The following is a 25797-nucleotide window of genomic DNA, read 5'->3' on the forward strand; positions in this document are numbered from 1 at the left end:
CCTCCACCCAGTCCCACCTTCATGCCCTTATTCCCATTTTCCCCTCTACTTCTTTTCAGAGAAGGGAGGTTCCTAAGGGGTGCCAACCCACTCTGGTTCCTTAAGTCACAGCAGGACTAATCCATCCTCTCCCACTAAGGCTAGACAAAGCAGCCTATGGGGAAGGGATCCAAAGGCAGGGAACAGAGTCAGAGACAGGCTTTACTCCCATTATTAGGGAACCCATATGATGACCAAGCTGCACACCTGTTACATATGTGAAGAGAGTCTAGGTCTGGGCCATGAAAGCTCTTCTGTTGGTGATTCAGTCTCTGTGAGCCTCCATGGGTCCAGGCTGCTTTACTTTGCAGGTCTCCTTGTGGTGTCCTGGACCCCTCCAGCTCCCTCTATCCTTCCTCCCACTCTTCCACAAAACTCCCAAGTTCCACCTTCTGATTAGCTATGGGTCTCTCCATCTGTTCCTATCAGCTGCCAATGAAGCCTCTCAGAAGGCAATTATGCTAGGCTCCTGTCTGCAAGCATAGCAGAGTATCATTAATAGTGTGAGGGGTTGGCTCTCTTCCACAGGCTGGGCCTCAATTTGGGCCAGTCATTGGTGTGGCATTCACTTAATCTCTGCTCCATCTTTATTCCTACATTTCTTATAGGCAGGACAAATTTTGGGTTGAACGTTTTATGGGTGGGCTGGTGCCCCCATCCCACCACTAGAAGTCCTGCCTGGCTACAGGAGGTGGCAATTTCTGGCTCCATATGTCCCACTGTTAGGAGTCTCAGCTAGGGTCACCCCCCCACACACAAACTCCTGGGAGCCTTCCATGCTCCAGAGATGCTCCACAGCCTATTTCTGTTCTCTTTCTCATTCCTCCCTCCCTTCTCACTCCTGCTCTCCAGCTCCTGATCCTCACCCCTGTTGCCCTCACCTCCCCCTTTCTCACACAGCTCCCTCCCTCCATCTACTTCAGATGTCTACTTTATTTCCTCATTTGACTGAGATTCTGGGCTATTTCTTTGGGCCCTCCATGGTTTCTTTAGATCTGAGAATTGTAGCATGGTTAATCTGTACATTATGGCTAATATCCATACATATGCAGTACATGTGCAGACACAGTATACTTATTTAACCTTTTCCACACTGTTATGCAAAGTATTTCAATTTAAGAAAAATTCACAAAATATAATACTTGTTTAGAAAAACACAGATGTACACTGGAACAATAACTGAACCATACAAATGAACCCAGACTAAAGTTATTCGCACACATGCAATATTTTGAAAATAAAACATATTATGTCATGCAAGTTCGAGTATCTTCATTTCTATTTCAGTTCCTGTGCTTTTGTGTTTTTTTTTTTAACCCAACAACACAAATAAAATATTATTACTTAGTATTTGTCACTGTTAAATATATTACACTTTTTAAATTTAATTTCAACATCAGTAGTGATTACACACAGTTACTACAAAATTATAGATGCAGAAACTGAGGCTAAAAACAACTCTACAGAAATTTGCTCAAAGTTTAAGAAGTTGAACAAATTTCTGGGATTCCGAGTTCCAACAGACAGTTACCTAAGTTATCTAAGCCTTTCTATGACAAAGAAACAGATCTTGTACTTGAATGGTCTTTCAGCACCCAACAAGAGTATTTTAGAGCTAGATTTCACATTTCACATTTCAAATAAAGATATTTTTGCATAAGAATAGAAATGAGACAGTATGCCTATCTTTTCTGTATGTTTTGCTTACCTGAGGCAACAAGAATGAGTTCATATTTACTTAAAAATAAACTGGTTCTTAGCTGGGCATGGTGGTGCACGCCTTTAATCCCAGCAGAGGCAGGTGGATCTCTGTGAGTTCAAGGCCATCCTGGTCTACAAAGCAAGTCTAAGACAACCAAAGCTACAGAGAGAAACCCTGTCTAGAAAAAGCAAGAACAACAAAGAGAGAGAGAGAGAGAGAGAGAGAGAGAGAGAGAGAGAGAGAGAGAGAAAGTTCTCAAATAAAATGTGTAGTTCTTAACCTAGCTTCAACACTACATTTCTTTATGAACTTCTGCACACTAATAAACTTCAAATATTAAAAATGTCTTTAAAGTTGTTATCACAGAAGTATGTTGTGTCTTTGAGAGACGAGCTCATGTTTTGTTTTGCTTTGTTTTGTTTTTATGATTGTAATGTTCTAAGTCACTGGTGACAGCTTGCTTTCATAATTTTTTATATCCATTGATTCAGGGAATAAACAATCTCCTGGTGTGTCAAAATATTAGACATTCTAACCTAGCTTCATCACACATTTTAAATTACAAACGGAAGCCAAAATGTTTTTACTACCTGTTTTAACAAACTGAATCACTTTCCATTAGCTGGGCAGCCTTGTCTGGCCTCAGTAAAAAAAAGGACACACTTAGCCCTGATGCAAGTGAAGTGACTGGGTAAAGTGGCAGGTGGGGTCAGGGTGGAGGCTGCGGCGGGGGGGGGGGGGGGGGGGGGGGGGAGTGACTGGGTAAAGTGGCAGGTGGGGTCAGGGTAGAGGTTGCGGCGGGGGGAGGGGCCCTTTCTCTGAAGAAAAGAAGGAAAGAGAAACAGGGGAAGAAGGTGGAAAAGTGGGACTAGGAGGAGAGGAAGGAGGAGTCTGTGATGGGTATGCAAAATGAACAAAGAAATGAATTAAAGGGAAAAAACAGCACAAAATTAGAACATTAAGTAAGACTTTGCTGTACTTTTCCCAGCACATCAATTAAAATTAAGACATAGTTCAAGTAGTTCACGGAAAATTGAAATTACATCTCCTTTTTTTATAAAATATTACTATAAATAGATTAGTCTACTTTTCATAATCTCATATTAGAGATAAAAAGTGATAAAAAGATAAAATGACTCTCCCAGGATCGAATTCGGTGATTCTTATTGGTCTTCATCAGTGTTCTTTGCTTCTTACCATGAGTTAGCCTTGGATCAATAAAAATTTTCTAGGCTTTTGGTTCTTCAGCAGTTTAGAAAATGGATCATCTGTCATCCAAGATCACATTAGATTTTTTTTTTTAAGTCAACATGATTTGGTAATACGTCAAGTTAGGTAGAAATAAACCATACATTTTTTAAAATTAATTTTATCTTTCCTTCTCACTAACCAATGGTATTGAAAACTAGATGCAAACTTAATAACCTTGTAATAAAGGTTTTTACTTAAACTATTTTATATAAAAATGTATTTTAAAATTTTAAGTATACCATGAACTCAGCAGTTAATAGCATTCTCACACAATAAATTTTAATAGTCAGTAAGTTCATTATATCTATTATTCACAGCGAAGTTCTAAAAGCAAATCTATTTAAATAGTCTATTTCCTATTATTTAAATACCACAGATTCTCAGTTGATTAGTTTGCTCCATCACTCATCCGATAACAGTAGTCTGCCCACAGAGAGTCAATTAGTTAAAGTTTTATTCTATTATGTTCACATTTTTCTTAGGATTCAAACAATTTGACCCACTAACTAAAATTGTTTAGTGTTATTTAAAACATTATTTCACAATATCAAATTTCCCAATGAAATTTTCTAATGTTATTAATAAAGCCTGTTATGTTCCAAAATCCTATTTAAAGTTTTAAATTAGAGACCATAAAACATCACAAGAAGCCAAAGAAAACATTAGAAAACACGAGAACATTTCATATAGAGATTCTTACAGAGTATCAGCCTTGGCATATATGTGCATAGATACATGAAAATGAATCTATGTTCAAAATGTTGGCAAAGTAACTCTTCTATGAAAATACATTATAGACTTCAACAAAGTATCAAATGGAGCCATGATCACAAAAAAAAAACTAGCAAACACAGCACTAACTTTAAATCAAGCTGCTGCATAGCTCTTAATCCTGACTTCTTGGTATCATAAATTTAGACCAAATTATTTGAAAGGCAGATCCTAAGCTAATTATCTGCTATTCTGTTAAAAAAAAAAAAAAAAAAAAAACCTGAGCATACTCTCAGGATCTCTCCAATCCTTTCACTGTATAATGTGGATTTATTTTCCCAAAAGTGAACTATTGGTTACTTATTTTCTTCTTTACTGCTGTTCTCACTTCTTGGTTTCTCAAAGTATAGATTAGTGGATTCAGAAAAGGAGTGAAGATGGTGTAGAAGACAGAGAGTATTTTGTCCATCAGAAAATTTGTGGAAGGCCACACATAAATCAAAATGCATGGTCCAAAGAACATCAGCACAACTATGAAATGTGAAGTGCAGGTGGAAAGAGCCTTCGATGATCCAATTGAGGAGTGGTTCCTGATAGTGATAAGCACCACAACATAGGAAATGAGCAAAAGCAGAAAACTTATAAGAGCAATAACACCGCTGGTTGAGACCATGAAGATACCAAGAACATATGTATCTATACAAGCCAGTTGGATTACCAAAGGAAGGTCACAGAAGAAGCTGTCTACTACATTGGGACCACAGAAGGGCAAATAGAGGATAAAAACCAGTTGACTGGTTGTATGTAGGAAGCCTACCAACCAAGAAGTTACCACCAGCCCAACACACACCTTTTGGCTCATAATTGTTGAGTAGTAGAGAGGTTTACATATGGCAATATACCTGTCAAAAGACATGGAAATCAGCAGTACAATTTCAGTTCCAGTGAAAAGATGCAAAAGAAACATTTGAGAAATGCACCCCTCAAAAGAGATGGTCTTATGGTGAACAAAGAAGTCCGTGATCATCTTTGGTGTTGCAAAGGAGGAGAGGCATATGTCAATCAGGGAAAGGTTGCTGAGAAGAAAGAACATGGGGGAGTGAAGATGTGAGGTGGAGAGGACAGTGAACAGAATTAGGCAGTTCCCAAACATTGTCATTAAATAAAAAATGGAAAATGCCACAAAGAAGAATATTTGAAGCTCGGGAGAATCAGTAAGTCCAAGCAACACGAATTCTGGCACTCTGGAATGGTTAATCCTCTCCATCTATCTGTAGACTCTGCTCTGTATTCATGAAAGAGACAAAATTATAGTGTTGGGAACACACAATGTTTCTATAGCTGTACATGAAGAACTTATGACATAACTTAATAATTATCTAGCTCACTGGTTACCTAGAATCTATCTAAAAGTGTTCTTAGGTGTGAAATGGTTTTCTTTTGGAGCCACTTAGATAACTGGTGCTGGTGACACCTGAAAAGCACAGCCTCTTGGATCTGTCCAGCAAGCAAGCACAGTATGTGTCAGCCTGACCATCATCATCCCCAAAACCCCCATCTGACTACACGCAGGTTTCAGGGGGTATAGAAAGATGTACTAAGCTCATTGGATGTGTTACACAATACATATACAAGAAAATAAGAACTGAGTTCTCTAAGCTTTTTCTTATGTGCAAGAAGTGGAATCATTACCAACCAGCCATTCTGAGGGTGTTTTTAATTCATAATAATTAAAAATATGGTGACTTCACAAAGCTTCACTCTATGAGAATGACAAATTCATTACCTTTACATTTTTAAGCTCATGAAATTATTAATGACCAAAAAAATATACTTGTGAACACCTGAGCGGTAACCTCAGCTTATATCAAGAACAGTTCTTTTAAAGACAATGTCCATCATTTGCGCTCTGGATCCTCAGTATGCACCACAATGCTGGTGTGTTAAACTAAGATGAGATGCTTAGAAACATACTTCCAGAACTCAGTCCATTTTTAAGTTAATTTTTCAGTGACAGTTCTCCTATATTTTGAAAATGTTATTGTGTACGAATGACTATCAAAATGTCAAAAGCATGGAACAAATGAAATAAAAGTGGGTCCCAACTGATGAAAGCTAATGTGAGAGACAAGTTAACTCCTCTAGCTGCCTAATGCACAGTAGATTTTGACTGAAGAAAGTGTAACTAAATTCTTTGTAAAGTGCATGTTTATGAGAAAAAAATGATCAATAAATCAATCAAGAGCAATCTAATGCTATTTCAGCTGTTAGTTATAAAAAAAATCTGTATAGCACCAATATAACTTCTTTCCTCATTTTTGGTTAAACCAATATTTTACAGGTGGATCCTTTTGCCATGTTAACCCATTTTAGAATTGTCACTGCATTTCATCTATAGTTTTAGTAATAACTTGTCTATTAATACATATGTTAATATCAAATCTCATATATTACCCATCTTTGAAAATGTGATTTTTACTTCTTATTTTATATACAAATTTTCTAACTACACTAAAAGAGATTAAAGTTTAAATATGTGAATGAAACAAGGTGATTTGTGCCAAGAAATTTAAAGTGTCTTTCTATAGTAACATTTAAGTTATTCTTCATATTAACGTAGGTAGGTAGGAAAGAATGACATCTTTATCATAAATTCAGAGTGTGCTCAAAAGTAAATGAAATGAACAAACTGAATTTTTCCACTATTTATCTTTCATTAGTTTACTTTTTTTTTTTTGTTTTGTTTTGTTTTGTTTGTTTTTCGAGACAAGGTTTCTCTGTGTAGCCTTGACTGTCCTGGACTCACTTTTTAGACCAGGCTGGCCTCGAACTCACAGCGATCCGCCTGCCTCTGCCTCCCGAGTGCTGGGATTAAAGGCGTGCGCCACCACGCCCGGCCTAGTTTACTTTTAATAATGCTCAAAATGTGCTTGAAATAGTAATGAAAATGCATATATTACAAAAATCAATATATAAAAATTTGAGACTAGGATTGAAATTGCTTCTGACTAAAGATTAACACAGAGAGACTTCACCCTTCTGCTGATGCCAGTGTATCAATTCAGGGAACAACGTTCAGTCACCTTCGTCCGAATTCACAGTTCAGCATGTGCCTGGAGTTAGAGTGGCATTGTGGTTTCTAGCTAAAGAATAAATCTTAGTAAAAATTAAAGCAATTCTTCCAAAATAAGTTGGCTTCCCTTTTGAGCACTTAACACAAAACTCCCACTCACTGCATCTTCTTCCCTGAGAGAAGGAATCCTATGACAGTTGCTCAGTTGTGGCATACCCTATAGCTCATTCAGAACCAGGAAGATGACAAAGGGAATAAAACATCAACTTCACTTCTTAAATGCTGTACAAAAGAAAAAAATTGTGCTCTCCAAGTTATAATCTTTGTCATTGTTTTATATTTAACTTACTGGACATTCGATGCTCAAATTTAAACCGTTACCATTAATGCTATCTTTCACGTAAGTAGCTTCCTGTTTACCCACAAAGAAGAAAGTACATTTGCACACTATTTACTTGTACGCATTCACTTTGCTTTTTCATGATAAATAAACATTGTGAAATTCTTTCAGATAACAATATTGTAGAATTCTTAAAATGGGACCATCACTCAGTAGACAAGAGTAGTAGTGATGTTTTTTACCTAGATCATATCTCAGCAACCCTCCTACCTGAGGATGTTTTTACCTAGATCATATCTCAGCAGCCCTCCTACCTGAGGATGTTTTTACCTAGATCATATCTCAGCAGCCCTCCTACCTGAGGATGTTTTTACCTAGATCATATCTCAGCAGCCCTCCTACCTGAGGATGTTTTTTACCTAGATCATATCTCAGCAGCCCTCCTACCTGAGGGCCCTGAGTTGTGAGAGTTAGAGTACATGAAGTTCTTGATGCCCCTAGCGTAGCTCTGGAGTGACAGCCAAAGACAGTTCCAAGATTGAAAATAAGTGTTCCTTTGTGTAATTTTATTAGTAATAATTGACATAGCACCATGCAACAAAATATCTAAATCTTGCTTAATTTTAGGGATTCAGTAAAATACCATGATAACAAAATAATTAAAATTTCTCATACACAAAATTATTTAATTCATATTAAAAAGTATGGCTAACACATTTTGCTGTTTTTCATACTTCCCTGACAATGATTTCATTATGATGGAAACTATTCTTCTTTTTTTTTAAGATTTATTTATTCATTGTGTATACAGTGCTCTGCCTGCATGACAGGAAAGGGCATTAGATCACATTATAGATGGCCGTGAGCCACCATGTGGTTGCTGGGAATTGAACTCAGGACCTCTAGAAGAGCAGACAGTGCTCTTAACCTCTGAGCCATCTCTCCAGCACCCTGAAAACTATTCTTACAATTGCCACAAATGAAGCTTTCCTCACTCTTCATCTCTAGACAGGCAACTCTAATTACTCTGCAGTAAATTATGCCTTCTTTCTTCTTCAAGTTAAGTATACATTTCTTTATTATATATCCATTTACACCTTATGTAATTAGTTTTTAAAAGTGTTACCAAGACACAAGACACAATTCGCTCCCAAGATCTTTACTATTAAATCCAGTTTGTAACCTACTTACCAGCTATGCAGTCAGAATGTGATTCACCACATCCTAAAAGCTGTGTAAGTCTTCTGAAATCACATTGGCCTTAGCAAGCAGCAGTAGCCAGGAACACGAATATATATTTTCTCTGCTCTGGATATAGAAGCCTCTAGAAGACAGTGACATTTAGGAAATCGGGGATTCCATCCTACAATCTGCTTGCAGTGGGACTTATTAAAATGCTAAGATAGAAACCCTTTCAGAGTTGCAAAGAGAGCTGTGGGTGTCCCTCCTTTATTTAAAGTAGGAGGCACTGGTCAAATGTGAGGCACCAGAGTACGTGAGAAAGTCGTATCACACTCTCCACTCAACTGTGGAGAATATTCTGACCATTGGCTAGATCTGGGAAGGGGTTTAAAGTTTACCTCCTGTATTGTCCTCCCCTGGAGGGGGAGACCTGGTGGCACTCAGAGGAAGGACAGCAAGTAGCCAAGAAGAGACTTGATACCCTATGAGAATATATAGGGGGACGTAATCCCCCTCAGGAACAGTCATAGGGGAGGGGAATAATGGGAAAATGGGGCGGGGGAGGAATGGGAGGATACAAGGGATGGGATAAACATTGAGATGTAACAAGAATAAATTAATAAAAAAAAGAAAAAAAAATTAGGAGGCACTGTCATGATGAAACAGTGTTCTTTACAAAAGACAGTACAGCTGGAGCCTGTCTAGGACAGGGAGCCAAAGAAAAAAATTACAGAGATATTTCCATTTACACTTAACTGTTCAAAATCTCAAAGCTAGAAACTATTCTTTAAGGCACAGCTAATTTATCTCCAAAAGATAGATACTTGCCATAATTTTTGACCAGTTAGCTGAAGTATCTGACAAGACACTAAACACTCAGCAAAGACAAACATAAAGTGGGCTGTTTCTGTGACTAGGTTATGTCCACATAAAAGATATCACAATTCATTTAAATGTTTATGTATTTCTGTGATATGAGTGTGCATATCACATATATGTATTTGAAGCTTGTAAACTAGGTTCACCTGTGCCGTTTAAAATTTTTAAATATGAATTTATTCCATTTTATTTTATACACATAAGTGTTTTGGCCTGTGTGTTATCATGCCATTTGTGAACTTAGTGACTGCAGAGACAAGAAAAACATGTTAGATGCCCTGGAACCAGAGTTCCCACTAATTGACAGCTACTGTATGGTGCTAGACACCAAAACCAGGTCCTCTACAGAGCATCAGGGGATCTTAACTGCGGAGACATCTGTCTAGCTACAATGTGGTCTTTTTTTAAATATCCTTAGTGTTAGCTATTTCTCCCCTTATCCCCTCAGTGACTCCCCCCAGTAGCTCCCTGGTATGTACATTAAACATTTGCTAAGGATTCAATGCTAGGATCCAGGTATAGGAGACATGCATTTGTTTTTCTGTGTTAGCACTGTCTTATGTAATATACGTTTTCCAGTTCCCTCAATTTACCTAAAAATTGTGATGGAAATTACACTGGATCTGTAGCCTGCTTTAGGTAAAGTGGTCATTTTTCACAAGATTAATCTACCACCCATGTACATGGGAGGTCTCTCTGTCTTCTAGTGCCTTTGTCAATGTCTTTATTCAGTGTCTTTCATGGTAGATTATAGATGTCATTCACTTTCTCTGGAAGGTTTGTTTGGAGTTTTATTTTATTTGTCTATTGTGAATAGGATTGTTTCTGTTATTTCTTTTTCAATATGTTTATCCTTAGTATATAAGAAGGTTATTGGTTTGAATATGGCAGTTTTGTAACCAATTTTGAACTATTTATCAGCTCTAGGAGTTTCCAGTTAGTCCTTGGGGTCTCTCATGTAACAGAATCACACCATCTACACATAGAGATGTTTTAACTTCTTTTTCTACTTGTATCCCTTTTAGCTCCATCTCTTATTGCTATAACTAATACTTTAAGCACTGTACTGCATAAGCATGGAGAGAATGGGCACCCATTTTATGATCCTGATCTCAGTGATAGTGATTTAGATTTTTCTCCATTTAATATGATGGTGGCTATAGGTTTGTCATGTATAACCTTTATTATATTGAGATATGTTTTCTCCATTGCTGGTCTCTCTGGGCTTTTACCATGAAGGGATTTCAGATGTTGTTGATGGCTTTTTTTTTTTTTTTTTGCCAGTCTCAGAGCTATTACCACGTAGCGGGATTAGCAATATAAGTTACCTGCTTGTTCTGCAGTCTGAATTCATGTAAGTATAGACTGACTTGACATCTGTTTTATTTTGACCTTTTTCTTTTTTCTTTTTAATTTGCTCACTTTACATACCAATTGTAGGCCCCTCCCTCATTGCCTCCTGATCCCACCTTCCCTCCCTCATCCCCTCTCCCTCCCTCTGCTAGTCCTCAGAAAGGGAGCCCTCCTCCCCTAACATCTGACCTCAGCCTAACAAATTTCATTTGTACTATCTGTATCCTCTTCCTCTGTGGCCTGGCAAGGCCTCCCTGCCAGGGGAAGTAATCAGCATTTGGGGGGCCAGAGTCCATGTCAGAAGTAGTCCCTATACCCCATATTGTAGAACCCACAAGGACTGTGCTGCCTGTCTTCTACATTTGAGCAGAGGGTCTAGGTTCACATCATACATAAATACATGCACGCATTGGTTAGTGCATAAGTCTCTGAATTGTAGTGTGTTTACCCTGTATTATGTGGTTTATATCCACTTATGAGTGAGTATATACCTGCATGTGTTTCTGGGCCTGGGTTACCTCACTCAGGATATTTTTTGTTCTATCCATTTGCCTGAAAATTTCATGATTTCCTTGTTTTAGTAGCTGAGTAGTATTCCATTGTATAAATGTATCACAGTTTCTTTATCCACTCTTCAGTTGAGGGACATCAAGGCTGTTTCCAGATTCTGATTATTATTAATAAAGCTGCTATGAACATAATTGAGCAAATGTTTTTATTGTATGGTGGATCATCTTACAGGTATATGCCCAGGAGTGGTATAGCTGGGTCTTGAGGTAGAATTATTCCCAATTTCCTGAGATAGTGCCAGATTGATTTCCAAAGTAGTTGTACAAGTTTATACTCCCATTATCAATGGAGGAGTGTTCCCCTTTCTCCACATCCTTGCCAACATGTGCTGCCACTTGAGTTTTTTATCTTAGCCATTCGTATAGGTGTAAGATGGAATCTTAGAGTCATTTTGATTTGTATTTCCCTGATAACTAGGGATGCTGAGCATTTCCTTATGTGTTTATCAGCCATTTGATATTCTTCTGTTGAAAATTCTCTGTTTACCTCTGTATCTCATTTTTAATTGGGTTATTTGGTTTGGTGCTATTTAATTTCTTGAGTTCCTTATATATTTTAGATATTAATCCTTTGTCTGATGTAGGGTTTGTGAAGATCCTAACCCAATCTCTAGGCTGTAGTTTTGTTCTATTGACAGTATCCTTTGCCTTATAGAAGCTTTTCAGATTCATGAGGTCCCATTTATTAATTGCTGACTTTAGAGCCTGAATTGTTGGTGTTCTGTTCAGGAAGTTGTCTCCTGTGGGAATGAGTTCAAGAGTCTTCCCCATTTTTTGTTCTAACAGATTTAGTGTGTCTGGTTTTATGTCCAAAAGTGTGTGGGTTTATTTCTGAGTCTTGATTCCACTGATCAACTGGCCTGTTTCTATGCCAGTACCATGCTGTTTTTATTCCGGAGCTCTATAGTACAGCTTGAGATCCAGGATGGAGATTCTGCTGGAAGATATTTTATTGTACATGATGGGTTTAGTTATTCTGGTTTTTTTTTTCATATGAAGTTGAGAAATGATCTTTCAAGGTCTGTAAAGAATTGTGTAGCAATGTTGATAGGAATTGCATTGAATCTGTAGATTGCTTTTGGTAAGATGGCCATTTTTATTATGTTGATCTTTCTGACCCATGAGCATGGGAGATCTTTCCATCTTCTGATAACTTCTTCAATTTCATTCTTTAGAGGCTTGAATTTTTTTTCATACAAGTCTTTTACTTGTTTGGTTAGAGTTATACCAAGATACTTTATATTATTTGTGACTACTGAGAGGATGTAGTTTCCCTAATTTCTTTCTCAACCCATTTGTCAATTTGTCATTTGTATACAGCAGGGGTACTTGCTGATTTTTTTGAGTTGATTTTTTTTTTTTATCCACCCACTTTGCTGAAGGTGTTTATCAGCTGTAGAAGTTCCTTGGTGGACTTTTTGGGGTCATTTATGTATGCTATCATACCATCTGTGAATAGTGATAATTTGATTTCTTCCTTTTCAATTGGTATCCCCTTAATCTCTGTTAATTGTCTTATTGCTCTAGCTAGGTCTTCAAGTACTATATTGAAGAGATATGGAGAGAGTGGGCAGCCTTGTCTTGTCCCTGATTTCAGTGGCATTGATTTAATTTTCTCTCCATTTAGTTTTATGTTGTCTATAGGTTTGCTGTATATTGCCTTTATTATGTAGAGCTATGTGCCTTGGATGCCTGATTTCTCCAGGATTTTAAACACGAATGGGTATTGGATTTTGTCAAATTCTTTTTTGACATCTCAGGAGATGTTCATGTGAGTTTTTTTTCTTTCAGTTTGTTTACATGGTGGATTACACTGATGCTATCATCTTTCCTCTTAGCACTGCTTTCACTGTGTCCCATAACTTTGAGTATCTTGTGCCTTTGGTTTCATTAAATTCTATGAAGTTTTTAATTTCTCTTTTTATTTCATCCCTTACCCATAGGTCATTGAGTAGTGAGTTGATCAGTTTCCATGAGCTTGTAGGCTTTCTGTTCTTTCTGTTGTTAAGGTCCAGCTTTAATCTATGGTGGCCTGATAAAATAAAGGGATTATTTCAGTCTTGTATCTGTTCAGGTTGGTTTTATGACCAAGTGTATGGTCAGTTTTCAAGAAGATTCCATGAGGTGCTGAGGTATCTTCTTTTGTGTTTGAGTGGAATGTTCTGTGGACATTGGTTAGGTTCATTTGATTCGTGAAGTCTATTAGTTTCATTATTTCACCATTTAGTTTCTGTCTTGGTGGTCTCTCTATTGGGGAGAGTGGGGTGTTAAAGTCTCCCACCATTAATGTGTGGGGTTCAATGTGTGATTTAAGCTTTAGTACTACTTCTTTTACAAATGTGGGTACTCCAAAGCTAGGAAAGTGTTTCTAGGGGGATGAATGATAGTGCTGGTAAGCAGTTCAAACCTGGACTAAAAATCTTTCTATAAATTCCAGACAGTTCCCCCAGGGAGTTCCTACCGACTTTTATTCAATTCTGCCTGTATTCTTGCTAAGTGTAACTTGTACTAGTTACAAAAAACCTCCCAATGTCCAAAATCAGAAGCTCTTTATAACTCATTGATGAGGGGGGCCATGAGGGGGAGGGAAGAAGGATTTAAGGGGGAGGGAGGGAAGGAGATAGGGAGGGGGAGGGAGGAAGAGAAAGAGAGGAGAGAGAGAGAGAGAGAAAGAGAGAGAGAGAGAGAGAGAGAGAGAGAGAGAGAGAGAGAGAGAGAGAGAGGATGGTGTGAGACCCTGTATTTAACCCTTATGTAACTAAGAGGTTTTATTGTAGAAGGATTACCATTCATGACTATGGATGCCACCTGAGTCTTTGTTGAGGGTGTTAACACATTACACACTGTATGTTCTTCCATGCCTTTCCAGTATCCCACCCCCAAAAATGTCTATTCTAAATTCCATGATGGGCCTGTATGAGGGTTGAAATTTGATTTTGAAAAACATATTATTCTGTACGTATGGAAAACAAAAAACAAAAAACAAAAACAAATGTGGGTACTCCTGTATTTGGGAAATAAATGTTCAAAATTGAGACATCGTCTTGGTGCATTTTCCTTTGATGAGGACGAAGTATCCTTCTCCATCTCTCTTGATTAGTTTTGGTTGAAAGTCTGGTTTATTTGATACTAGAATGGCTACTCCAGCTTGCTTCTTTAGTCCCTTTGCTTGGAATATGGTTTTTCAGTCCTTTACTCTTAAATGATGTTTATCTTTGTTGCTAAGGTGTGTTTCTTATATGCAGCAGAATGACGGGTCCTATTTTCACATCCATTATGTTAGCCTGTGTCTCTTTATTGGGTAGTTGAGGCCATTGATGTTGAGAGATATTAATGACCAGTGGTTGTTGGTTCCTTTTTTTCTTTTTTTCTTTTGGTAGTAGTAGAATGTGTGTGAGCTTCCTTTCCTTTGTTTTTGCAGATGTGTGGTTATTTATTTGTTTCGTTTTCCTGGGTGAAGGTATCCTCCTTGGGTTGGAGTTTTTCTTCCAGTCTCTTCTGTAGGGCTGGATTTGTAGCTAGGTACTGTTTAAATTTAGTTTTGTGGTGGAATACTTTGTTTTCTCCATCTATGGTGATTGAAAGTTTTGCTCACTATAGTAGTCTGGGTTAGCATCCATGGTCTCTTAGTGTCTGCATGACATCTGTCCAGGTGCTTCTGACTTTCATAGTCTCTGTTGAGAAGTCAAGTGTAATCTTGATAATTTCCCTTTATATGGGACTTGGCTCCTTTCTCTCCCAGCTTTTAATATTATTTATTTGTTCTGTACATTCATTGTTTTGGTTATTTTGTGGAGAGAGGCCTTTCTTTTCTGGTCCAATCTATTTGGAGTTCTGCAGGCTTCTTGTATAATCATGGGAATTTCTTTCTTTAGGTGTCTTCATCAATAGGGACATATATCTTACACCTCTGAGTGTCAAAGAAGATTAGTAGCAATAGTCTATAACACTTTGCAAGTCTTTTGTACAACCTTGACGAGCATACAAAGAAGTATTTCTCATCCTTGGCACCAGAGCTGCAGTTACATAGTTTTTTGACTTTTGAAGGAAGTACTGTCAGCCAAGATAAGAAAATTTTATTTAAATATATGTGTATACGTATACATAATCTTATGTTTATTATTGGCTTTTTAGGTGTGTAGGTAACAGTATGATTCCTTATAAATTTTTCAGACATTCTTACTCTTATTTACCTTTCTCCTTCCTTCTGTATTTAATTCATTCTACATCCCCAATTGGAGCTCCCAATTTTACAGTTTTACAATCAGAGCATATGTATCATGAATTCCTATCTCTATTACTTGCCCAACCCCCACAGTGATAATTGTCCCTTTTTAATTTCCATGTTTATGAAGTTACTCCAGAATATGTGTTCATATCTGGGTAGTTAGCAAAGATTCTTCCCCATTCTATGGGCTTCTGTTTCACTCAGTTGGTTGCTTCTTTACTTGTGCAGAAGCATTTTAGTTGTACATATTCTCACTTATAAATTTTGGCCTCAATTCTTCGCGGGGAGTCCATTCAGACAGCCCTATCATATGCCTATATCATGTAAGGTGTTACAGTTTGAATCAGTAAGCTTGGAGAGGAGTTAGAGCAAGAACAGCTGAGTTGAACCAGCCAGCCAGAGTTCAGAAAGATCTAGAAAGGGTGAGCTTATTCAGCAGTACGACTATTGCTTCTGATGTGCAAGGGGTAGCTAACATTGTGAGAAATAGTAACTAGTGAAGGCATTTAAGAAGAAATTTGCTTGCAATGGTACAGTAATTGAGCATCCAGAATATAGAGAAGTAATTCAGATACAGTGTGACCAGTGCAAGAACGTATGCCAGTTCCTGATAGAGCTCGGACTGGCTAAGGACGACCAGCTGAATGTTCATGGGTTTTAAGTGCTTGTGGCTCTGAACCCATAAGTGAGGATGTCCTTGCAATGAGTAGAATTTCCCTTCTGTTCCCTGTCACAAGTTTTAAAAGTTCACAGTTTGTATAATATAACCATTTGGGATCTGCTTTCAACTTGGACTAGTGTAACTTCTTCATCCAATAAACTGAAAAGAGCCACGCTGTCTAGTCTGCAAGTCTCCTATTTAAACAGGCCAGACAGTAAGCCTTGGCAGTGTCCAGCCTGAAACAAAGCAATACAGTGTTTCAGCTGAGGCCAAAGCCCCAAGATTACAGGAGGCTATATCTGGCCAGAAGCTCCTCAAATGTCACTCTGGGGAGGCCCCTGCCCTAGGGAAATGGAGGATGGGTAACACCATACCAGCTATGTCACTAGAAGGATCCTCTAGCAGTAAAAATGGAAAGAACTCCTGCTGTCTGACTAGGTAGGCAGGATTCAGATAGAGTCTCCTTTCCAGAGGAGTCATGAACATTTGGCTTGCCACCAGGGTCATCTTTTTAAACTGATATATCCTAGCTAAAGACTGTTGAAACAGTTGAAGGATGATGCCAGCCTGGTGTCAGTTTAGATTTTGACAAGGGAACAAATATAAAACTGACTCCATTGAGTCATGTGGCTACCTGTAGAGGTTTCAAGTGAATAGCAGTAGCTTCCCAGTAACATATGAAGGAACAAACTGGTCTTTTGGTTTTCTTTTCCCTTCCAGTTTTAATGTTATGTAATGCATTTAAACTCTCATTTAAATAAAACTTGCTTTCAGAAAAAAAATTAGAATGGCTACACCAACTTGCTTCTTATGTCCATTTGCTTAAATCTCTTTCCAGCCTTGTACTCTGAGATAATGTCTATCTTTGATGTTGAGATGTGTTTCTTGTATACAGGAAAAAGATAGATTGTGTATTCTCACCCATTATGTTAGTCTATCTTTTTATTGGGGAATTGAGTCCATTAATATTGAGAGATATTAATGATCAATGATTGTTAATTCCTGTTATTTTGTTGTTGCTGTTGTTGTTGCTGCTGCTGTGTGTGTGTGTGTGTGTGTGTGTGTGTGTGTGTGTGTGTGTATCTTCTTTTGGTTTTGCTGTTCTGAGATTATTTATTTCCTTTGTTTTTATGGGTGTAGTTAACTTTATTAGGTTGGAGTTTTCCTTCTAGTACCTGAGTTTGTGAATAGATAATGTTTAAATTTTATTTTATCATAGAATATTGTGTTTTCTCCTTCTATGGAAATTGAAAGTTTTGCTGGGTGTAGTATTCTGGGCTGGAATCTGTCTAGTAAACTCTGATGAATTTCTGACTAGGCCCTTCTGGAGTTTAGAGTTTCCATTGAGAAGTTAGGTATAGTTCTAATATATCTGTGTTTATATGTTACTTGCATTTTTTTCTTCTGCAGCTTTTAATATTCTTTCTTTGTTCTGAATGTTTAATGGTTTAATTATTATGTGTGAGGGGACTTTATTTTCTGGTTCAATCTATTTGGTGTTGTGCATGATTCTTTTACCTTTATATGTATCTGTTCTTTAGTTTAGAAAAAAAATTTCTATGCTTATGTTGAAAATACTTTCTGGGCCATTGAACTGGTAATCTTCTCCTTCTTATAATCCTATTATTCATAGGTTTGGTCTTTTGATTCTGTCCCAGATTTCCTGGTTGTTTTGTATCAGGAGACTTAGATTTAACATTTTCTTTAACAAGTTTATTTATTTCTTCTATTGTATCTTTAATGCCTAAAATCGTCTTTTCCATCTCTTGTATTCTGTTTGTGATTCTTGTACCTGCCATTTCTATTTGCTTACCTGCGTTTTTCAGATTTTTTTAAATTTTTATTTATTTATTTATTGGGTTTGGTTTTTTTTTTTTTTTTTTTTTTTTTTTTTTTTTTTTTTGAGACAGGGTTTCTCTGTGTAGCCTTGGCTGTCCAGGACTTGCTTTTTAGTCTAGAATGGCCTTGAACTCACAGCAATCTACCTGCCTCTGCCTCCTGAGTGCTGGGATTAAAGGCGTATGTTACCACACCCAGATCCCTGTATATTTTCTTTATTGTTTCCAGTCCCTGTATGTTCTCTTTATTATTTCTCCTTCCATTTTTCAGTTGTGACCAGTTCTTGTTTTTGCCCACAGTTATTTTTGCCCTTCTTTAAGAGATTTATTCATTTCCCCTAGTTGTTTGTTTGTGTTTCCTGGAATTTTTAAGGAATTTATTCATTTCTTCCTTAAGGACCTCAATTGTCTTCATATAGCAGCTTTAACAGGCTGTACTTTTGCGGACTATTTAGGGCTTTCTGTAGAAGGGTTACAGGGTGCTGGTGCTGACATATTGCCTTGGATGTTGTTGACTCTGTTCTCATGCTGATCTCTAGGCTTCTGGGTTTTGGGGTGATTGCGGGTAGGATGCTAATTCATGAGTTTGTCTTTGTTGAATGGGTGTTTTTTCTTTCTTTTCTTTTCTTTTTTTTTTTTTTTTTTTTTTTTTTTTTTTTTTTTTTTTCTTTTTTTCCCCCTCTGGTCATCTGGTTGGTATGGCCTGTGGCTAAGCAACAGGGTCTCTACTCAAGCTGGGGGTTAAATTCCTAGCCACCAACATGGTCTCTGGTAAAACAAGGAGTCCCTTTCCCACTTGTGGGGTGAGACACTGTGTTTAGGAGGGCAAGAATGGGACTGAACTTCTAGCAGTTCTGTTAAAGTAGAGAGTCTACTGGCAGTTTTTTAAAATTTTGCATGCAATAACTGCTTTTTTTTTGGATGCATGGTTTTGCTAATGAAATGACATAAGCAGAAAGACTGTTTGAAGATAGCTTGAGACCTCAAGATGACTTTGAAGTCATAATACTTCTCAGAGAAAATATTCTGCTATTGTACGATAAAAAAACTGCCTCGACAGCAGTAGATACCTAAATAGATATGGAGGAAGAATCCTGATCTTAGTATTTGTTGTTGTTCCGTTTTAATTTGCTTAATTTAAACACTAACTGAGAACATTTTTCCTTTCTCATGAGATTTGAGAGATTCATTAGGCTAGAGTCACAAGAAAGTGAATTAATATTATGTCCACTTAGCAGAATAATATTAATTCTTTTTCCTACAGGTCTATTAACTGACTAGACACAGGTTCTTGGTGTCTGCTATGGGTATCTTCTTGTATAGAGGAAGGTAAATCCAGTCAGAAAGTGTTTGATTAATCCCATAATACTCTGCTATGATTACATCAGTGGGTATGTTTTGTCAGGCCTGTTGTCATTGTGGTCGCAGAGTTTATAGATCTTTAGTTATTAAATATTTACTTGTACAATTAATGGTGAATATACTCAAGATATAAAAAACAATAATTCTTTATACAGATACACTGCACAATCGTCACCTCACATAGTTATCTCATGGGGATGGAAATGGATAGTAGGATGCTAAAGCCTACTCTATTATGTTCTGAATCAACAATAGAGAACTTTGTAGTCGTGGTGTCGAACATTAGAACTTCAGGAATTACTACGAAATTTTTCCTTTTAATACCATATTATGGTCTTTGATAAGCATCCTCTTATTTTCTTCAATTCCATACCCTAGTAAGCACTACTGTACTACCTGATCTTAGGATTTCTATTTTTTATATTATAACTACAAGTAAGTGATACAGAAGATCCTCTCTGATATATTTTTATTGGATTAATAAAATCTCTTCTAAAAGTTAAATTATCTTGTCACAAATAAAAATGCCTCACTTTCTTTCATTAAATATCATTCTTGGGGGTATGTGCCTGTACATCAGATTTTAGCTATGTATCTGTCAGCTGGCAAATATGTTGTTTTCGTACAATAGTTACTGGGAATAAAGCTACAGTAAATATGGCAGTTCTGATATTTGTTTAAGGTACTGATTTCAGTTACTTCAGATGAATGCCCAGGAATGGGATTGCTGAGTCATATGGATGCGCTAGTCTTTTTCAGTATTAGAACAACTAACTTCTGTACCATTTTCTATAATGCCTGTACCTTACATTCCCATGAAAGTGTACTAGGACATTTTTTCATACATACAGTCACCCACTTCCTATAATCTTTATGGTGACTATGCCCCAAGGATTGTAACTAATGTTCTATAATCATAGATGTGCACTGCACAATCTTTGTTTCACATTAGCATAATAATGAAGGCAACATTTTGTTTCTGGATTTTCTCAATTAATTAACATAATACTGGCAAGTTATTTTATTTTTATAAACACTGCATAATTATATTCTTTAACATAATGCAGTATATTCAACAATTTTCCTATTTCTTGACACCATTAACATTACTTTCATTAGTAACTATCTTTGGAGAAAGCAATATTTCTTAATAATTTAGTCAAAATATCTATAGTGTATAACTGTATGGCCAAAATTTATCCTTCTTACAAAAATATTAATACCCTGAACAAATACAAAAGTGACTTAAGGACTAATACACATTTGTTAAAATTTATTTCTACATTGTTTCTCGGCCTTTTGCCTAAGATCAAGTGTAAAATTTATTTCTACACGACCATTATATTAATTATCTTTCAGAGCTGTACCCATACCATGTACTATATATGTGTATATATGTATGTGTGTCTATTTATGTATACACACATATATATGGAAAGAGTTGTGTTGTTTCTCAAAAATATTTGTCCATAAAAAAACTTGTGCTATGCTGCCACAGAGAAAAATGATGATTAGTCTCCAGAGAATAAGAAAGTGATTTCCCAAGGAAAAAAAAAAGCACTATGGGTGATAGAGGTGTCTAAACCATCTACCTGAATAGAGGAAATTAAGGGCATCATAAGACAGTGTACCTAGGTAAACAGTAAAACCAAAATGGAAGAAGTAGCTGGACAAATGTGTCCATGGTGAGGGGTGAGGGCTTCACTTATCTGTGGTTATAAAAACAAATGTTTACAGACCGTTGTTAGGGATCACACTGTTCCAATGGATGTATCTACAAAACGTTCCCACATCTAAGGTCCAGTGAACAATGAGGGAAAGGAGTCAGAAACATTTTAATAGCCATAGTATCAAGGAGTTTGCAGCTCCATGCAGTATGTCTCCTTAGTAACATCAGAAGCTATCCAGGTAAAGTCTCACCAACGTGACTGCTAAAACATGAACTGAACAAGGATGACACCAACAAACATGTCAGACTGGAAGAGGAAGAGGAAGAGTGCAAGAGGCCTCAACCCTACAGTAGGAGCAAAAGACCACTGTGAGCAGGAGAGGTAGCCCTCCCTTGGGGAAAGTACACTGATTGATTGTCCAGTGGCAAATGATAAGCTTTGAAGACATACAAATAAGCAACATTATATGAACTCAGTGGGCTATATTTAAGTATATATATGCATCTAATAATAACTAATGAAAAAAGAAGCTATGAATTTGAAGAAGAGTGGGAAAGGGAATATAGGAGGGTTTAGAGGAAGAAAAATTATAATTTAAATATAATCTCAAAAATAAATAATTTAAGTAGTCTATACGTTCTTATTTTTATCTTTATCAAGACTAAACATTTAAAGTGATGTAATATAAAGGTGATAAAACACCCAGAATTTTTGTGTAATTGAAGTAAAGAGAGAGATTTATTAACTTGTGAGAAAGCTGCATGAAAGCAAACTGTGAAAAGTGATAAATGCTTCCTGTATAAGATGTAGAAAAGGAGAGTATAAACAAGCAGTGTCTTTTTTGAGTTTCCCTGTAGATGGATATTTCCACAAGGAAGCTGAACAGAGACTAAAACACATGAATTTGACATCAAAAGCTGTCCTTCTTTGCCCAGTAAGCATTCAGTAGCACCTGTTCCAAGTAAGGAGGGCCGGTACCGATATAGATGAAAAATGTTGACTAGAAGCCAGAATGATATCTCGGTGGTTTAGAGCATTTACTACTTTTGCAGAGGACCTGGGTTCAATCCTGAGAGCCCACATGATAGATCACAACCACCCATAACTGCACTTCTATGTGATCCAAAACCTTCTTCTGAATTCTGTGTACAACAGGCAAAGGTGTAGTGCACAGGCATACATGAAGGCAAAACAAATACACACACACACACACACACACACACACACACACACACACACACACGAGAATTTCTTTTTCTTTCTTATCATTCACAATAGTTTAAGAAATGAGTATTTGAAATGGCAATATCCTATTTAAAAACAGTGAATGCAATGGAGGTCTGATAGAGAAGCCATTATACTTTGGTTGGGGAAAGTAAAAGAAGTTGAGAAAGAATAATGTCTACGAAGTGCTTGAATCAGAAGGCAAGGAGCAAAGGAACCCCAGGAAGCACTTGGATTAACTAAACACTGTGCATGGAGAACACTGATGACAATACTGAAGGTAGATAGTGTAGATATGCTCACAGAAGTTGTACTTTTATATAATCTTACTCAAGTCTTACTTTTATAAAGAAGCAAGGAGAGGCATCAGTGAGTTTGACTGTGAGGGGATGAACTGTTTAAAAATTACCTCAGGGAAGACCATCTTGTAAAGCAATAAGATATTGTTAATAAGATGTTTTCCCATGGTCTCGATGATGAGAAAGGCAAAGTGTCAAAATAAGCTGTGTCTCAACTTGAGGAACAGTCGGAAGAGAGAAAAAAATGCCCCAAAACTTGCTTGTGTTTTGTCCAGTTGATGTTGAGATTAAGTGAGGACCTCAGCATGTAGCAGAAAAAAAATCCTCTGCATTTGGATGGTGGTATTTTCTAAACTGTTAGTCCTCAAATCACAACAAATTAATCTATTCATAGAAGCCTATGGTCCTGATCCATTACACAGTGGGTAGAACTGTGGGTTAGTTGTGCTTATGCTTAAAATACTACGTTGCTATTACCACATTAGGGGATACAGACCCTCTCTATCTCAGCCTAGAGCCTGTCCTGGTTGGGGTTACTATTGCTATCATGAAGCTCCATAACTGAAGGCAAATTAGGGAGGAAAGGGTTCAAATCACTCACATTTACATATCTCAATCTATCAGTTAATGAAGTCAGACTAGAATCTCAATCAGTGTAGGACCCTGATGGCAAGAGGTGATGCAGAGCAGAACCCATGTGAGGGTGCTGCCTATTGCTTCCTCAGCCTGATACTTTATAGAACTTAGAACCACCACCCCCGGGGTGACATGATACGCAATGTCAATCACCAGTTTAAAAAAACTGCTCTACATCGAGACCTTCTGGGACATTCCTCAACTGAGGTTCCCTACTTTCAGATGACTCTAGCTTGTGTCAAGTTGACTTAAAACAAGCCAACGTGAAACCCTTTAGAGTTTCTTACTTATACATCTTACAAATTTTGGTCTCTGCATTTACCACACTCATCCAATATACTTCAACAACTCAGATGATCCTTTCTCAACCTTTAAAACATAGTTTATTCTCTCCCTATGTGTAACTCCATTGAATTGCTATATACTACCTGAAAAAGTAGATATACTCAGGAAAAACAGCATTTGTTTTACAACAATAAAAGCCAGATAAATTATCGCCTTGATTGCTCATTTAAAAACCAATTAACAAATTATATGCCGAATGATTAACTTTTTCATGGAATTTTTTACTTCCTGGTTTCGAAGGGTATAAATCACAGGGTTCATCAAGGGAAATATTACTGTGTGGAAGAAAGAAACCACTTTGTCAGCTGATAAGGCTGTGGATGGGCGTGTGTAGATAAAAATTGCAGGGCCAAACATGAGGAAGATAAGTATAACATGAGTGGCACACGTGGATATGGCTCTGTTTTTTCCTTCAGAAGATGACCTGTGCACATGGCACAAGATAACGGCATAGGAAGTCAGAAGGCCTAGGAAGCACACAAGGGTAAGCAGGCCACTATTGAAGACCATTAGGAGCTCAACTACAAAGGTGTCAGTGCAGGCTAGCTTGATGACCTGTGGGACATCACAGAAGAAGTTATCTAGATGGTTTGGGCCACAGAAGGGTAATCGGAGGATAAGGACAACCTGAATGATGGAGTGAACGAAACCCCCAAACCAGAGAGCCAACAGCATCACATAGCAGAGCCTGGGGTTCATCACAGTGGAATAGTGTAAAGGCCTGCAGATGGCAATGTAGCGGTCAAAGGCCATCACGACCAGAAGTAGCCCTTCAGCTCCTCCAAGAAAGTGCAAGAAAAATAACTGAGTGATGCAGGCTTTGTAGGAAATTATCTTCTTCTCAGAAAAAAAGTCCACCAACATCCTGGGAGTCACAATGAAGGAGTAGGAGGCATCCAGGAAGGCCAAATTTCCCAGGAAGAAATAAAGTGGAGCAATGAGTCCAGGGTCGGACCTTATGGTGAAGATGATGAGCATATTTCCAGGCAAGATGATGATGTAGAAAATTAAGCTCAGAGCAAAGACCAAACGTTGAATGTCATGTGATTGAGTCAGTCCTATAAGAATGAATTCTGTGACAACTGTCCTGTTTTCTGTCTCCATCATGGTCCCTACACAACATTAACAAATAAAATAATTCCTTATATCTTTTCTGACTAGATCATAGCTATTCTCCTTCTAGAAGCATGGTTAGACACAAGTGCATCAACTCACCTCTCTATACAAATAAGCCATTCCCAGTATTTTAGCTTTTCTGTTTCATGAATGCCAACATCTTGTTCTTGAAGTCACACCTTCTTTCTAGCTGTAGTCTAGAATTTCAGCTTGACTCTCTCATGTGAAATTAGAGATGCCATTGCTCTGGGTTTATTTCTCATTGTCCTCAAAAAGATTATTTGTCTTCCTGATGAAAAACAAAACAAAAAACAGCTTGTTGAAGGTATTGAAGTCTTCATGAATACATTTCACATGGGACTGAATGAAGATTGATAGCAAATGCATGTATTTATTATATCATAATTATTTTATATATTTATTCATCAAATCTATTAAACTACATATTCATTGATATTTTTAGAGATAAATTTTGCCTCAAGAATGCTGGAAACCAGAATTTTTCTGAGAACATTTTATTTTCCCTTACAGAAGATGTAGGCATTATCCAGCTGTAAATACAGAACTTTTAGTTAATTGAATAATGGCAAACTGATACTATCTTTTGTAAATATCTTGCTATGAGGCCTGCACTCTGTATCAAAATAAACATGATAAATTACTGTTCATGCTGAAGAAGATGCTCCAAAGTTATAGAGAGTTTTGGGTGACTATTCAGATAGCAAACTGTCTCTGTCACCTTCTCATTTGGGAAGCTACTAACCTGCACTCCCGGCATACTCAGGTAATCAGGTTTATTCCTTCTCAAGTCTCTGATGGAGTTGAAGACCAGGTAGCTTAGTTTTACAATGAAGATTAGTTGTTTAGGGGTTAAGATGTTTTTAGGTCTAGATAGATGTTTTAAGTTGATAATGACAAGATATGATTGAGATTGATTCACATTCAGAATTTTAGATGCACCAAGATAGGAAAGATGTTTTCTTCCAGGCTGTCAAATACCAATAGCCAAAACACTAACAATGTAGCATTTATATAATCCCTGATTGTGTCATGACTCTTCTTGCTATAGGTAGTTTATTGTGTACATGTATCATAATATGAATGTATGTGGAAAAACATGTAAATAGTTTCTTGGCATGTATATTTTTATCTGATCTTTTGAAATCCTCTTTTAGTTGTATAGTTTATATAGTGTCAAAGTAAAATGAATACATGTATAAGTACATATATATAATGTTGTTTATGTGTGCCACAAGTAGTTTATGAAAGAAATGAAATTCGAATCGAAAATAACCAAAGACTCATAAATTACTTAAGAA

The 25797-nt window shown here is 37.1% G+C and overlaps 2 protein-coding genes across 2 annotated transcripts; both read right to left on the minus strand.

Moving 5' to 3' along the window:
- Positions 1–4052: 4052 nt before the first annotated feature.
- On the minus strand, positions 4053–4970 carry LOC127186747 (olfactory receptor 4K2-like). Its single transcript, XM_051142986.1, has one exon. It carries the CDS (start codon positions 4968–4970, stop codon positions 4053–4055), a length of 918 nt encoding a protein of 305 aa, XP_050998943.1.
- An 18569-nt stretch (positions 4971–23539) lies between these two features.
- Positions 23540–24466, minus strand: LOC127186745 (olfactory receptor 4N2-like). The gene has a single exon (XM_051142984.1). The coding sequence runs from the start codon at positions 24464–24466 to the stop codon at positions 23540–23542; it is 927 nt and encodes a 308-aa protein (XP_050998941.1).
- Between the last annotated feature and the right edge of the window lie 1331 nt (positions 24467–25797).

This window comes from Acomys russatus, chromosome 3 (genome assembly GCF_903995435.1).
Source record: "Acomys russatus chromosome 3, mAcoRus1.1, whole genome shotgun sequence".
In the NCBI taxonomy this organism is placed as follows: domain Eukaryota; kingdom Metazoa; phylum Chordata; class Mammalia; order Rodentia; family Muridae; genus Acomys; species Acomys russatus.

Bases quoted from the DNA above. Each gene is read 5' to 3' on its own strand.
- LOC127186747 (XM_051142986.1), bottom strand. From the start codon at position 4,970: ATGGAGAGGATTAACCATTCCAGAGTGCCAGAATTCGTGTTGCTTGGA.
- LOC127186745 (XM_051142984.1), bottom strand. From the start codon at position 24,466: ATGGAGACAGAAAACAGGACAGTTGTCACAGAATTCATTCTTATAGGA.